This window comes from Polypterus senegalus, chromosome 11, assembly GCF_016835505.1.
Source record: "Polypterus senegalus isolate Bchr_013 chromosome 11, ASM1683550v1, whole genome shotgun sequence".
NCBI lineage: Eukaryota > Metazoa > Chordata > Cladistia > Polypteriformes > Polypteridae > Polypterus > Polypterus senegalus.
This window is the reverse complement of record NC_053164.1, coordinates 139,559,622-139,573,399: the sequence shown is the minus strand read 5'-3', so window position 1 is coordinate 139,573,399 and position 13,778 is coordinate 139,559,622. Positions and strand designations below refer to the sequence as shown.

At 37.3% G+C, this 13,778-nt stretch overlaps 1 protein-coding gene across 1 annotated transcript in view; it reads left to right on the top strand.

Moving 5' to 3' along the window:
• Positions 1 to 212: 212 nt before the first annotated feature.
• The window catches only part of LOC120539531 (BCL2/adenovirus E1B 19 kDa protein-interacting protein 3-like), a 46,715-nt gene continuing 33,149 nt past the window's right edge, over positions 213 to 13,778 (top strand). The window contains exon 1 of the mRNA XM_039769679.1: positions 213 to 336. Coding sequence (XP_039625613.1) covers positions 279 to 336 — 58 coding nt within the window. The 5' untranslated portion in view covers positions 213 to 278. The remainder of the gene's footprint in view (positions 337 to 13,778) is intronic.

Genomic DNA, 13,778 nt, shown 5'->3' with positions numbered 1-13,778 from the left:
TATATACATTTGCACTGTACAGTATGTATTTAGCTCTTCTCTAGATATCTGGCTGATAAAGTCTTTTACAGAAATCCAGTTTTGTATGCTAATAAGTATTTAAATATAATAGTCAATACCATGTTTTAATTAGGCGTACTGTGAATCTCAACTACTGGACTACGTACCTAGCAGTGGTACTGGCTGTGTTGGCCACTCTCCCGTTACCATAACAACACGGCCGTCCTCCGTTGACGTCGGTGTCTGCGTGCAGCTCGTGCCGCGTCTCTTGCACAGCCATGATGGCCTCCGCCGCTACCGAGCGCAACAATAACAACGAGGAACCCGGACTTAACGGTGAGTGGCATGCGGCGGCGAACACTGTGTCGTCATATCCATAAATTACTTTACTAGCTGTCTTTGTATTATTGAAGTAAAGCTTAGAGACAGACCGAAGTGCAGTTGTATAGTGGCGTGGAATTTCCTCCCTATAGCTATGCTTCATTTTCAGATAAGCAGGATGAGAGGTGTAAACACGGACATCGTTGACGGACATATTGCCGATCCAATCGAAAAGCCAGTAGGAGGGAGTAGGTAGCGCGTAAAACTTGAGTGATAGACTTTTGGATCAATGGTGTCTCTGCGAAATGTATGGTCAGAGTTTCTTTGTGGGAGGGCCTCTGTCCTGTAAACAAGGCCAGTGGGAGGGTGGTGAGTTGGTTGGAGTCTCAGTTAGAATCTATAAATAAAATATACTTAAGTGACCTGTAACATGTTTTTAGTGTGGTAGATTAATTTTCACGATTCCTATTGTCAGTCCTCATCGATGTTGTTATGTTGTTGTTTTGCATCACTGAAGAGCGTGTAGTGTACTCTGGTGTACGTGTTTTGTGTTTTAAGGATCGTTCACACATGAAGTACAACAGAATAATAAACCCAGACCTTAAAAAGCACCAGTTATGGAGAAGAAGTGTGCCCCGACTATTTTAATTATGGACTTGTGTTTAAATCATAACTGTTAAATGTATATCGTTAAGCTAATACTATGATAAGCTTGGTTTTATTATAATAATAATGCACTCAGTATCGTTTGTCGGTAGGGCGGCGAGCACTGGTATTAAGGACGTGACCGTGGTGTTAGTCCAGTTGAAATGCCAAGCTCTGGCGACACGTGATTATAGTCCCGGGATAACCAGTGACACTGAGGCCAGGAGGACCGGGGACCTGCCAGTGTTCCAAGACACGTCTCAAACGTCCGCATCCACCCACTCGGATCAAACGAGACACGTACTGAATGTGTTCGTAGACTGCCAGAGTGTGAGTTAAAGCAAATAGACCGTTTAAGTACCCCCAGTTATCACAGGACTGCCGATGTTAATTCCAGCGTAAGGCCGAAACTTTTCACAGTGCATTCTGCCCAGTAATTGATGCTCTCAGTATTTTAATTTATCCGTTAACTTTAACTTCAGTTTTTTTTTTTCATGTCCTGAATGGAATACCAGCGTGTGTAGAAATAGAAAAGAGTTCAGCTTTATGGCAGTGTTAACGATTATTTCAATTGTAATCGATTTTCAGACTCTGGGAGCCATACTGATGTAAGAACTTGCTTTGTCTCTCATAAGCTCTGCTGAGCTTGCCCTTTTTCTCTTTGTAAGCCATGGTTCCAAAGCCTCGCTATTAACTGTTTGTGCAGGTGTCAGTTCTGCTTTGTAAAAGATGAGGGCACACAGTATTTAAAAACAGACATTGTAATAGAAAAAGCAAAAGAAGCTAATGAAATATGCTTATTTATATAAGTAGAAAAGTGCATCACTGAGTGTACTGTACTATGACATCATTCTGTTTTCAGTATGTGCCTTTTCCATTTTACCTGCTCTCTTCTTACAAATAGGAGCATCAAGTGAAAAAACAGAATTGACATCCATGTGGAATGCCAGTTCTATTTGGGCAGATTACAGGGCAATTTCTCTCACAGTGGACTAATTTTGAATAACCAATTAAACAAACATGCTTTGAAGTAGAACTATAGTAAATGACCTTGTGAGCGATGAATTTGTGATTACCCCTGTAATGAGTAAATGAGCAGACAGTATGAAAGACTGCCTTTCACTTTGAGTCACTGTGCTTATTAGAACAATTTTAACAAGATCCCATTCAGCCCAGCAAGATCAGAAGTCCTATTCCCCTAAGTTCTCCAAAATTTCATCAAGTTGAGGTTTGAAGGTTCCAAAAGTACCACCATCTACCACACTCGGTCAGTCATTTTCCAACCCGCTATATCCTAACACAGGGTCTGCTGGAGCCAATCCCAGCCAGCACAGGGCTCAAGGCAGGAATCAAACCCCGGGCAGGGCGCCAGCCCACCGCAGCATCTACCACACTGCCAGGTGTAATTCATTAATTGCCTTGTTTCTATGATTCTTTATATGAAGAAAATATTTATAACATTTTTATGAAAAAAACATGTTACAGCTGTGTCCTTGTTTTGAAGAATATATTTTAAAGTAACAGCAGGGATCTACTGTACTAATTTCTTCATTAACTTTAAACACTTCACTTATTTAATCTCTTAATCTGTCTTTGCAAAAATTGAGAAGGTTCATCTTCTTCAGTCTTTCCTCATAGCTTCATACCTTTCAGTCCAGATAGCCCCCTAGTCACTCTGCTTTAGACTTTCTCTAGTGCTGCTCTGTCTTTTTTGTAATATGAAGACCAAAACTGAATATGGTACTCGTAAGTGAGGCCTCATTTTTGAGTTATGCGTCTTTAGCATAACTTTCCCTGACATGCATTTTCACATGGTTATATATCACAAAACATCATTATAAGCTTTCTCGATCTCTTCTGTACACTGTTTGATAGTAGATAATGACTAGTCCAGTAAGAACCATACATTCTTCTCATAAGGTGTGCTTTCAAGTTTCAGCCCTTCCATTGTATATTCAAATCTAACATTTTTTACTTTGTATATTTAATGCCTTACGTTTACTTACATTAAAGTCCAGTTGCCGCAAATCTGCCCAAGCCTGTATGATAAGGTCCCTCTGTAACAATTTATCTGATTGTATATTATCTGTCTTTCTTCCTAGTATTGACCAGTATGTTGATTATTTATCCAGATAATTTATATATAATAAAAAAAATGTAAATAATCCTTAACTAATTTAAACATTCTAACCCCAATCCAGTTCAAATGTTACACCATCATGGCAGAAGAGGTCCCATTCTTTTCTGTAATAGTACACTGTCCCATAACTCTGTGCCCATCAATGCAAGACTGAGCCATGTGGTTGACTGTCTAGTCAATTTAGTCTTTCCTGCACTTCAAAGAAGTCCACCTTGTCACTATTGTGCCTCAGCTTGGCACCTACTTCTTTAAATTTAGATTACAAACCAGACAGCCTGCCCTTAAGTATGTAAGCTGTTCCAACATGAACAATGACAACTAGATCCTCCCGCATTCTGGTCTAGGGCAACACACCATTTGAGGCTGTCTCTGGCGCAAACCTCCATCTCAGTCACACTAATTATTAAGTTAACCACTGTCACATGTTATTTCTTTCTGGGGACTTTTTGAGGCTCATCATCCCTACCTGTCATGTCACAGTTAGTCAGAGTCACTGTCTAGCTCCACAAGATCTTGAAAATGGTTGAAAATCTCCCAACTATAAGGTTGATTCTCCTGGACAGGGTTCCAAAATTTGTGCACCAAATGCCGGTCAAAATACATATTGTCTTAGCTGTAGCCAGAAATACATGAGAGTAGTGACTTAATTAATGATAAAATGTATTTTTCAAATCAAAATGTTTCCCTGATCAGTTTTAACTGGTAGCGCTAATTGTAGCTCTAACTGTAAATGCTTAATGAACATATTTACACAACTCCTGACTTTTTTTTTTTTTTAAAGATCTAGTTACTGAACATCTCATTTTTATTTTTTCCCACCTCATATTCACATGCTGTTCAGTTAAATATGGTTAACATTTACCTGACAGTTACTTGTGAAACATCTGGCACTGTGTTATTTGTTAGGAGCGCTGCCCTTGTTGATTGCTTTGTTGTAATTTGGCCGTGTCAAATCAATTTATGAGTATATTCATTAAGACGCTTCTTGTATTTTAATTAATCTATGGGCACCTTATTGCTTGATTAATATAATATCCTTGAACCATTTTAATCCAACCCAGGGCTTATCATTGGGTGCAAGGTGTGAGTTAGCCTTGTACAGGATGCCAGTCCAACACAAGGCCCATTCACATGCACACATCTACACTCACATGGGGTCAGTTTAGAATAGCCAGTTAATATGAATATCATGGGGGATTGTGGGAAGAAATTCCATGGCGAAAAGGAGAGACTGTGCCGACTCCTCACAGAAAATGGCATCTGAACCTAGGAGACCGATTTCATGAGGCAGCAGCAATTCTCATTAAGCCATTGTGTAGCTCAGAATAGCTAAATGAGTATTACATCTGTTTGGAAGCTTCTGTTAGGGCTAAGGACAATTTTTTTTCTTTTGTTTTAATTTGTTTTTGTTTAAGTATATTTTGTTTAGCACTTTGAGACCAATAGAGTCCTACAAAGTAGTCATCTTCTCAATACTGCCACAGATCCACCAACTCCTATATGCACAAATGTGTTTAGCCTTTTACAATCCTTGTCTGCCAGTTTAAGAAACGTAAAGTAACTTGATAATTGTATGGAAACACTAATTGCTCAGATCATCTGCACTGTTGTGCATAAATCTACATCAATTTACACAATATAATATCTGTATACAGGTCCTCCACAAGTTTCTGAAGCAGTTTTTAAATTATAATATGATACTTATCTTAACATGCACCACAAATAAATGCTAAGTACATTATTGTATAATGTAATTTGCACTGTATGATGCATGTTTATGTATAGTTTTATAAGCTGGCTCACATCAGCACTTATGTAAATTCACACGTGTGTTTCTTATTTCCGAGCACCCCGTCCCCTAATTACACCTTCAGAAAATTCATGAAAACATTTGTACCTTACCCTTTTAAAATATACAATTCAGAAAAATGTACTTGTGTAAATATTTTGTTTTCTAGCTGTCAGTTAGGTATGGTTTAAATATCCTTTATTCACAGACATTCAGGACATGTTATTGACATTATTATCAGTAAATAAAGCTAAGCCTATAGGTTTGAAGGCATACAATTAAAATATTGCTGACTAAATGTAATGTTTCACTGGTATTGTTATAGGGCAGGGTAACTGAAAGCCAATAAACAAAGTGTTTTGGCTTCCACTACTTCTGTAAATGTATTTCAGGATATTGCAGTTCGTCACATCACTTAATTGGATTAAGATGTTCAAAAGCTGTGAAGTTATAATAAATCTTTGAATGTTTCGTTGTGAATGTAAAATAAGATGCTATCTTCTCTCAAAAGTTGTTGATTTATTTTAAACAAAATGCTTAGAAATGGAAATGATGGCTGTGGAAAAATTCATAAATGCCTATTAAGTTGTTTTAATTGATTCTGCCATACTCTGTAAGAATATTGGCTAGTAAAATATTTCACTAATTCTCATTTTTAAGCCATATAATTTTGTCATGCAAGATCAGATTTGAACCTAGATCCGTGTACTCAGTTTGTGGAATTTGCATGTTTTCCCCATGCTGTTTTTTCTCCAGGTAGTCTGATTTCCCCCAATATAAAAAAGACATTCAGTTTAGGTTAATTGGTGAGGCTAAATCGACCTAAAAATAATAAGCATTAATTTGCATGTATGTGTGAATGTTCCTTACAGTAGTTAGTTCTTACCTTGTGCTCAATACCAGAATAGGTTACAACTGGTTTCCCAATATCCCAAATAAGCATCGGGAATTTCACTAGTGAATGGTGTTGGGTCTATTCTGAATGCCACCTCTATAAAACCAAACTGCCATCCAGTATGAACACTCGATTCTTTTATGCCTGTGTTCAGTCATTTTAGTGTAGTGGCTACTGTTTGCACACAAAAGGATAATTTGTATAATGTTTATTTAGTGCAGGCATACATTATACACTTTTCTCTGTTGCAATCAATCATTATCATTATGTCTATTGAAAATACTTTGTTGAGTCAGGAACACATACAGCTGAAATTATACAATTGTGTTCTTTTTTTCTAGTAAAAAAAATAATACCAAATGTGAAATGAGATCACAAGTGGTCATTTGATACATGTTACAGTTAGTTTGCTGTTTTCATTGAGTATCCTTTCAGGCATTTATGTTATGAGTCTAATACAATGTAAGCAAAAGAGAATCATCATCATCCCATATTCTGAACTGCATCCTATGGTATAAGGTAGAAGAACTGTTTGTACAATAAACAGTATAGATTTCTCATATTTAAAATATGCCCCTTGACTGGTCATATACTGGAATTGCTTGTCTTGGAACAATGAATCTGAATATCACCTGCCTTAGCAATTATTTTTTATCTAACTGAGCTGTAAGTTAGTCAAGAGATGCCTAGTTTTTTAAATGAAAGGTTTAGATAACACAATTTTTAAATTAAATACATTAAACTTGTTTCACTTAAACACATACAGTAAGGTCCATAAATATTTGGACAGAGACGACTTTTTTCTAATTTTGGTTCTGTACATTATCACAATGAATTTTAAATGAAACAACTCAGATGCAGTTGAAGTGCAGACTTTCAGCTTTAATTCAGTGGGTTGAACAAAAGATTGAATAAAAATGTTAGGCAACTAAAGTATTTTTAACACAATCCCTTTATTTCAGGGGCTCAAAAGTAATTGGACAAATTAAATAACTGGATATAAAATGTTCATTTCTAATACTTGGTTGAAAACCCTTTGCTGGCAATGACAGCCTGAAGTCTTGAACTCATGGACATCACCAGATGCTGGGTTTCCTCCGTTTTAATGCTCTGCCAGGCCTTTACTGCAGCGGCTTTCAGTTACTGTTTGTTTGTGGGCCTTTCAGTCCGAAGTTTAGTCTTCAACAAGTGAAATGCATGTTCAATTGGGTTAAGATCAGGTGACTGACTTGGCCATTCAAGAATTTTCCACTTCTTTGCTTTAATAAACTCCTGGGTTGCTTTGGCTATATGTTTTGGGTCATTGTCCATCTGTATCATGAAACACCGCCCAATCAATTTGACTGTATTTAGCTGGATTTGAGAAGACAGTATGTCTCTGAACACCTCAGAATTAATTCGACTGCTTCTGTCCTGTGTCACATCATTCAATGAGCACTAGTGTCCCAGTGCCACTGGCAGCCATGCACCCCAAGCCATCACACTGCCTCCACCATGTTTTACAGATGATGTGGTATGCTTTGGATAATGAGCTATTCCACGCCCTCTCCATACTTTTTTTGCCATCATTTTGGTAGAGGTTGATCTTTGTTTCATCTGTCCAAAGACTGTTTTTCCAGAACTGTGCTGGCTTTATTAGATGTTATTTAGCAAAGTACAAACTAGACTTTCTATTCTTGAGACTTATGAGTGGCTTGCACCTTGCAGTGCACCCTCTGTATTTACTTTCATGCAGTCTTCTCTTTATGGTGGACTTGGATATCGATACGCCTACCCCCTGGAGAGTGTTGTTCACTTGGTTGGCTGTTGTGAAGGGGTTTCTCTTTACCATGGAAATGATTCTACGATCATCCACCACTGTTGTCTTCCGTGGATGTCCAGGGGCCTCATGTATAATGCCGCGTAGAACTCGCACTATAACATGGTGTAAGCACAAAAGCGAAATGTGCTTACGCACAGAAAAAGCCAAATGCAGGAATCTGTACGTACTCCAACTTCCACTTTCTTCCGCTACATAAATCCCGATCAGCGTGAAAACTACGCTCGTGCATGCGCATTATGTAACGCCCAATCCTCCCAGAATTACGCCTATTTGAATATGCAAATCAATATAAATCGCCCTTAAGCACAGCCTTCTGTGAAAAGACAATGGGAAAAGCACGGGAAAATATAAGAATTTCAGCAAATACCAAGTGGAGGCAAAGGAAAAACATACTATTTGTTCAAATAAACCATGGTATAATCAACAAAAGGAAGTTGATCGAGTGACATAGCGTGTTGGAGAAACTTGAAAGCTCACATTCACAAAATCGCACAGTGCGGAAATAAAAAGAAGTCACATATCAAAGTTGCCGTGAAAAGAAGAGTTGTAAGCCCACTGTCTGAGTGTCATATGAAAGTTTATTAGGTACAGAGAAAAAGGCACATGGTGGGGAAAAAGCACAAAATGTCAACTTCAATCTCGACATTTCCACTTTAATCGTAGTTTATTTTGTCATTTAGTAGAACATTATAAACTTCATCTTAAAATCGTTTAATTAACCAGTTTCTCAAATCACATCGTAATTAAAGTAGCACGTTAAATGCTTTGTTTTGTATTTGATCTTCTACTGTATGTGCTCTATGTGTGTGAATCACTACTTGCTTCTTAAACTGGCTCTCTTCCTCCAACTGGACACAGAGTCCATTACATTCATGATATTACAGCTCTCTGAATAACTAAAATACTGAGATGTATACGTGATGTCATTTTCATGATGATAGGAGTTAAAGCACATTATTAAACATGTGTTTCACTTGATGAAATAATTTATTGCAGCAGTACTCAGGGGCGGCTCTAGGCTTGTGGTGGCACTGGGCAGAGGAAGAATGGTGGCTCCTTCGCCGCCAATGTCAGTAAGGTAGCTTATCATGGTGGATGGCCACGTCCGTTGCGGACACTGCACAGCAGCCTCGTGCTCATGACAAGCATTTATCTTTTGTCGAAATTTGTCGCTGCGTTTTTAGTTATTTTCTCTTTCTGTTTTATATTCAATATATATTGGCGTAGCCGCCCAGAGTGCTTTTCTTTCCCCAAGTAACCGATCGCCATACAATCAGCTCTGTAATAGAGGCGTTAAGCCATCTGTAAGCTTAGCCGATTCTTCAAAACGTTTAAAGAACATTGAAATATCTTCGTAGTACATGTTTAATTATTCTATCCTTCACGACACTCCCAGTGAAGAATATAGATTATTTAAATGAAGTTAAAGTTTTATCTGTATAATTTAACAAACATATTTTGCTGCATTTCACCTTAAAAATGATATCGTCATCATATGTAAATACGCGCTTTATAAAGTGGCTCAGGTTGTGAGATATTATAACTGTAGTGCAAGTTTACAGTGGGGTGATTGTACTTATAAGTACAAACTGTTTTGAGTGCATTTAAAGTTCTTGGGATTAAACTGTTTCTGAACCGCGAGGTCTGTACAGGAAAGGCTTTAAAACATTTTGCAGTGGCTGAGACAGCGTGTCCTTAAAGCTGTATACCGATAATTCTCTTTCCGATCAGCTGCTGCTGTGATTCACACTCAGATACAGTGATATAAATACTCCGAGTGTGCAGTGAGAGTAATATGGAAAAAGATGATCCGCTGTGGCAACTCCTAACGGAGGGAGCTGAAAGAAGAAGAAGAAGAAGTGAGAGTAACAACGCTAAAGCAGTTATGGTATTTGGAATACTATGGCTGTTCCTGGACCATTATATTGTTACGAAGTTAATTACAATCAGATGCATTACACTAATAAACAATATGCTGTTAGTTTCTGTGTATTTATAAAGCGCGTCATGAAAATAAGAGTAACCACACAGGAACAGTAGCATTGCTTTGACGCTGGGTGCCGCCAGTCTGCAAAACCGAGCGGAGAACTTGCGTACGACAAGGCATAAGGTACCGTGGAAAAGTGCGTGGCTTTACGCCAAGTGTAGGTTTTATACATCGCGATTTGAACGTGGAAAAGTTCTTACGCATAACATTTCTGTGCGCACGCACCGCTTATACATGAGGCCCCGGTCTTTTGTGTTGCTGAGTTCACCAGTGCTTGCTTTCTTTCTCAGGATGTACCAAACTGTAGATTTTGTCGCGCGTAATATTGTAGCAGTTTTTCGGATTGATTTTTTTTGTCTTTTTTCGCAGCTTAAGGATGGCTTCTTTCACCTGGATGTAGAGCTCCTTTGACCGCATGTTGTCTGTTCACAGCAAAATCTTCCACATACAAGCACCACACCTCAAATCAACTCCAGGCCTTTTATCTGCTTAATTGATAATGAAATAACGATGGACTTGCCCACACTTGCCCATGAAATAACCTTTGAGTCGATTGTCCAATTACTTTTGAGCCCCTGAAATGAAGGGATTGTGTTAAAAAAATGCTTTAGCTGCCTCACATTTTTATGCAATCGTTTTGTTCAACTCACTGAATTAAAGCTGAAAGCTTGCACTTCAACTGCATCTGAGTTGTTTCATTTAAAATTCATTGTGATAATGTACAGAACCAAAATTAGAAAAAAGTTGTCTCTGTCCATATTTATGGACCTAACTGTAATTATTTTACTTAGTCGTGTGAAAGTGGCTTTTTGAATTTCAAACCAGAATTGTTACTACTCCAAAAGGACTGCTTTAATTGACCAATTGGCAAAACTTGTCAACCAGGTGACCAGACAAAATACGGTAAATGAAGTGAGTTATCCTGTTTTATCTGCAAGTGAAAAATAGAAGACAGTGCCTCAACTTCGTGTTTATTAATGGCTGCTGAATAGATTTAGTTTCATAAGAAGAACAGTATTAAATTGGTCTCAGTCTGTGTCTGGAGACAAATAAAGACAATGAGCTAAGTTAAATAAATGTCACATTTTGTCTTCATTGGAGGAAGAACAGCTGCACTTTGTATGTTACTGTATCATCCTGTGGCACACAGTTCAATTTATTCTCTAACTTGATGGCACAGCAGATTTTATTTTTTCTTTATTAGAAACACATCTGTGGCTGACAAACTGTAAAGCATTTATTCAAATGGCAAAGGTTAAAACAAACAAAAACATTTCTTGTAAAATTGATTTGTTACTGCATCAGTTAGGAATGTTATTTAATACACAACACACATTGGGAATGTGATAATAAGTCAAACAATTAAAGATACGATTAAAGTGCACATTGCAAACTTTAATGTAAGGTTGTTTGTGTATATACACCATGTAGAAGTTACACTTTTTACACATGGTCCCCCAATTTTAGGGCACAGTAATGTTTGAAACAATTAGCCTCACACATGTTTGTGATTATTCAGGTATGTTTCATTGCTTCAATAGTGCAGGCAGTAGATACCTAGGTTTGCTTTAATTAACCTTTTGTAGTCTTTAGTTGCCATTTTTTTCATCAGCAGGACCAGAGCCAATGAATTTCAAAGAAGTCATCCATGAGGCTGAAAAACAAGACTAAAACTTTTAGAGACATCGGTAAAACCTTAGGATTACTTAAATCAGCTGTCTGGAATATCATTAAGAAGAAAGAACACACGGGTGAGCTCAGTAATCGCAAAGGGTTGTCTAGGCCAAGGAAGACTTTCACTGCTGATGACAGAAGAAACCTCACTATGGTAAAGAAAAAGCCCCAATATCCAGATCAGAAACAGCCTTCAGGAGGCATATGTGTAATGTGTAAGACTATTGTCTGCAGAGGCCACACTGTCATATGCAAACCACTAGTTAGCCACAAAAACAGGATGGCTACATTAAAGATTAAGAAATGTACTTTAAAGAGCCTGCAGAATTCTGTAAAAAGGTCTTGTGAACTGATAAAAACAAAATTAACCTGTATCAGTGGGATAATAAGAGCGAAATTTGAAGATGAGAAGGAACTGCCCATAATCTATAGCATACTACCTCATCTATTAAACATGGTGGTTAGGGTGTTATGACTTGGGCATGTATGTCTGCCATAAATACTGGCACAGTTATCTCCATGGATGGTATAAGCAATATGGGGGACAGTCAACTGAAGCTGCAGCACTGTCCTGGCAAGGTAAATGACACATGTTTATTTTGTGAATTGGAAAGAGAGTTCGCCAAAGTTCAAGTAAAGATGCAAAGCCCAATGGTTTGCAAGCACTGTTGCATATGGCCTCTTCTCATGGTTATCCGTTCCACTCTGAAAACTACAAGGGGGACTAACCCCATCTTCGATCACAGTATTAAAATTACGCAATACCCCAGTGTCGGTCTTAGATCATGGCATTTAAATTTCTAATAGGGTAGCTGCAGAACTTGTGGTACTAGCACAAATGATGTACTGCCACTTCAAGTACAGCTATCCATATGCACCAACAACTGATGAGAAACATAAAAAGACATGCTGTACTTGAATGAACAATGTAAACAAATAAAAGTTGTATTGGATGGCCAGGATGATGAAAAATCGATTTTTAAATGGAAAAAAAAAAACATAAGCCATACTATGTCATTAATTTCTATAGACCGTTAAATATGTGTTCCATGAAACTAGGCATTTCCTGTTGCCATGATAACTGCTTATTGATGTAGTTATTGTAATTAGAATGCACAGTACATACATTTACATACAACGCTGCAATGAACTCCATACTTGGATGCTGCACACAACAAAAATTTCTGACTTAATATGTGCCCTAAAAAGAGTTCAAAACAAAAAACATAACTGATCAAGGTTGTTGTTAGATTGGTCCGCTGCCATTGCAATTTAACGCTAAAGCCTAGACTCATTTGGATTTCTGAAAATAAATGAAGAATCTGAGATAACTATTGCCATATGCAAAATTTGCCATGGTAAAGTCACTACCACTAGTAATTACTGTAGTATTACTGTTAATTAGTATTAGTGTTAATACCACTAATATTCACGTGCATCTTGCTCAACACCATTCAGAGATAAACTCTGATGGAACCAAGTAGGAAGCAAAATTGCAACTTTCAACACATTTCCCAGCAGTTGTTATAATGCAGAAATGTCTATTGCATATATATATATATATATATATATATATATAGATATATATATATAGATATATATAGATATAGATATATAGATATATATAGAGAGAGAGATATATATAGAGATAGATAGATATATAGATATATATGTATGTATGTGTGTGTATATATATATATATATATATATATATATATATATATATATATATATATATATATATATACACAGGTATATATATTTTTTTGTAAAGACCCTTGTCCATACACTATTGTGAGAATGAAGGGTTCTGCAACATGATACATAGTCTCAAGCCAAGGTACGTTATTACATCGCAATGTTTTTTCTCCTATACACCAGTTCCTGAAATATACAACAAGGCTAAGTTAGAATTAAAACAGTTACTCTTTAAAGTAGAAAGAGTTGCCCTGACATGTTATTCATGGAATTTGAGAGCCTCACAGTGTTATGTTACAGTAACATCACATCATATAAGTGAAGAATGGTGCTTATCCTCTTATGTCATACAAACCTTGTTCGTGCATGAAAGTCATTCCTGGGGCTAACATGGCCATTACGTTGTAATGTCACTGAGGAATTGGATAATTGATGAAAAAGAGCCAGTGTTAGTCACCAACCATGTGGCTAGTATGCTTTTTGCAGCTCAGGTGATTGGTTTTTCTTACATTAAATGCTATGAGCACACATTAAATTTGGCAGCTCAGTGTGCACTTAAAATACCAGCTGTTGCATGGCTACTAGGAAGATTAAGACACATCACTGGGTTTTCCACCGAAGCACCTGAGACCTTCAAGCTTTGCAGCAAAAGCAGAAATAATAGAACTTCCACATCATAGGCTGATTACCAATGTGCCAACCTGGTGGAACAGCGCACATTATACCACACTGCTAGGGTGAAATTTCTTAATTCCATACATTTCTGTTGTTATGTGTACAGTTATGAAGTTTACTTGTTGACTAAGA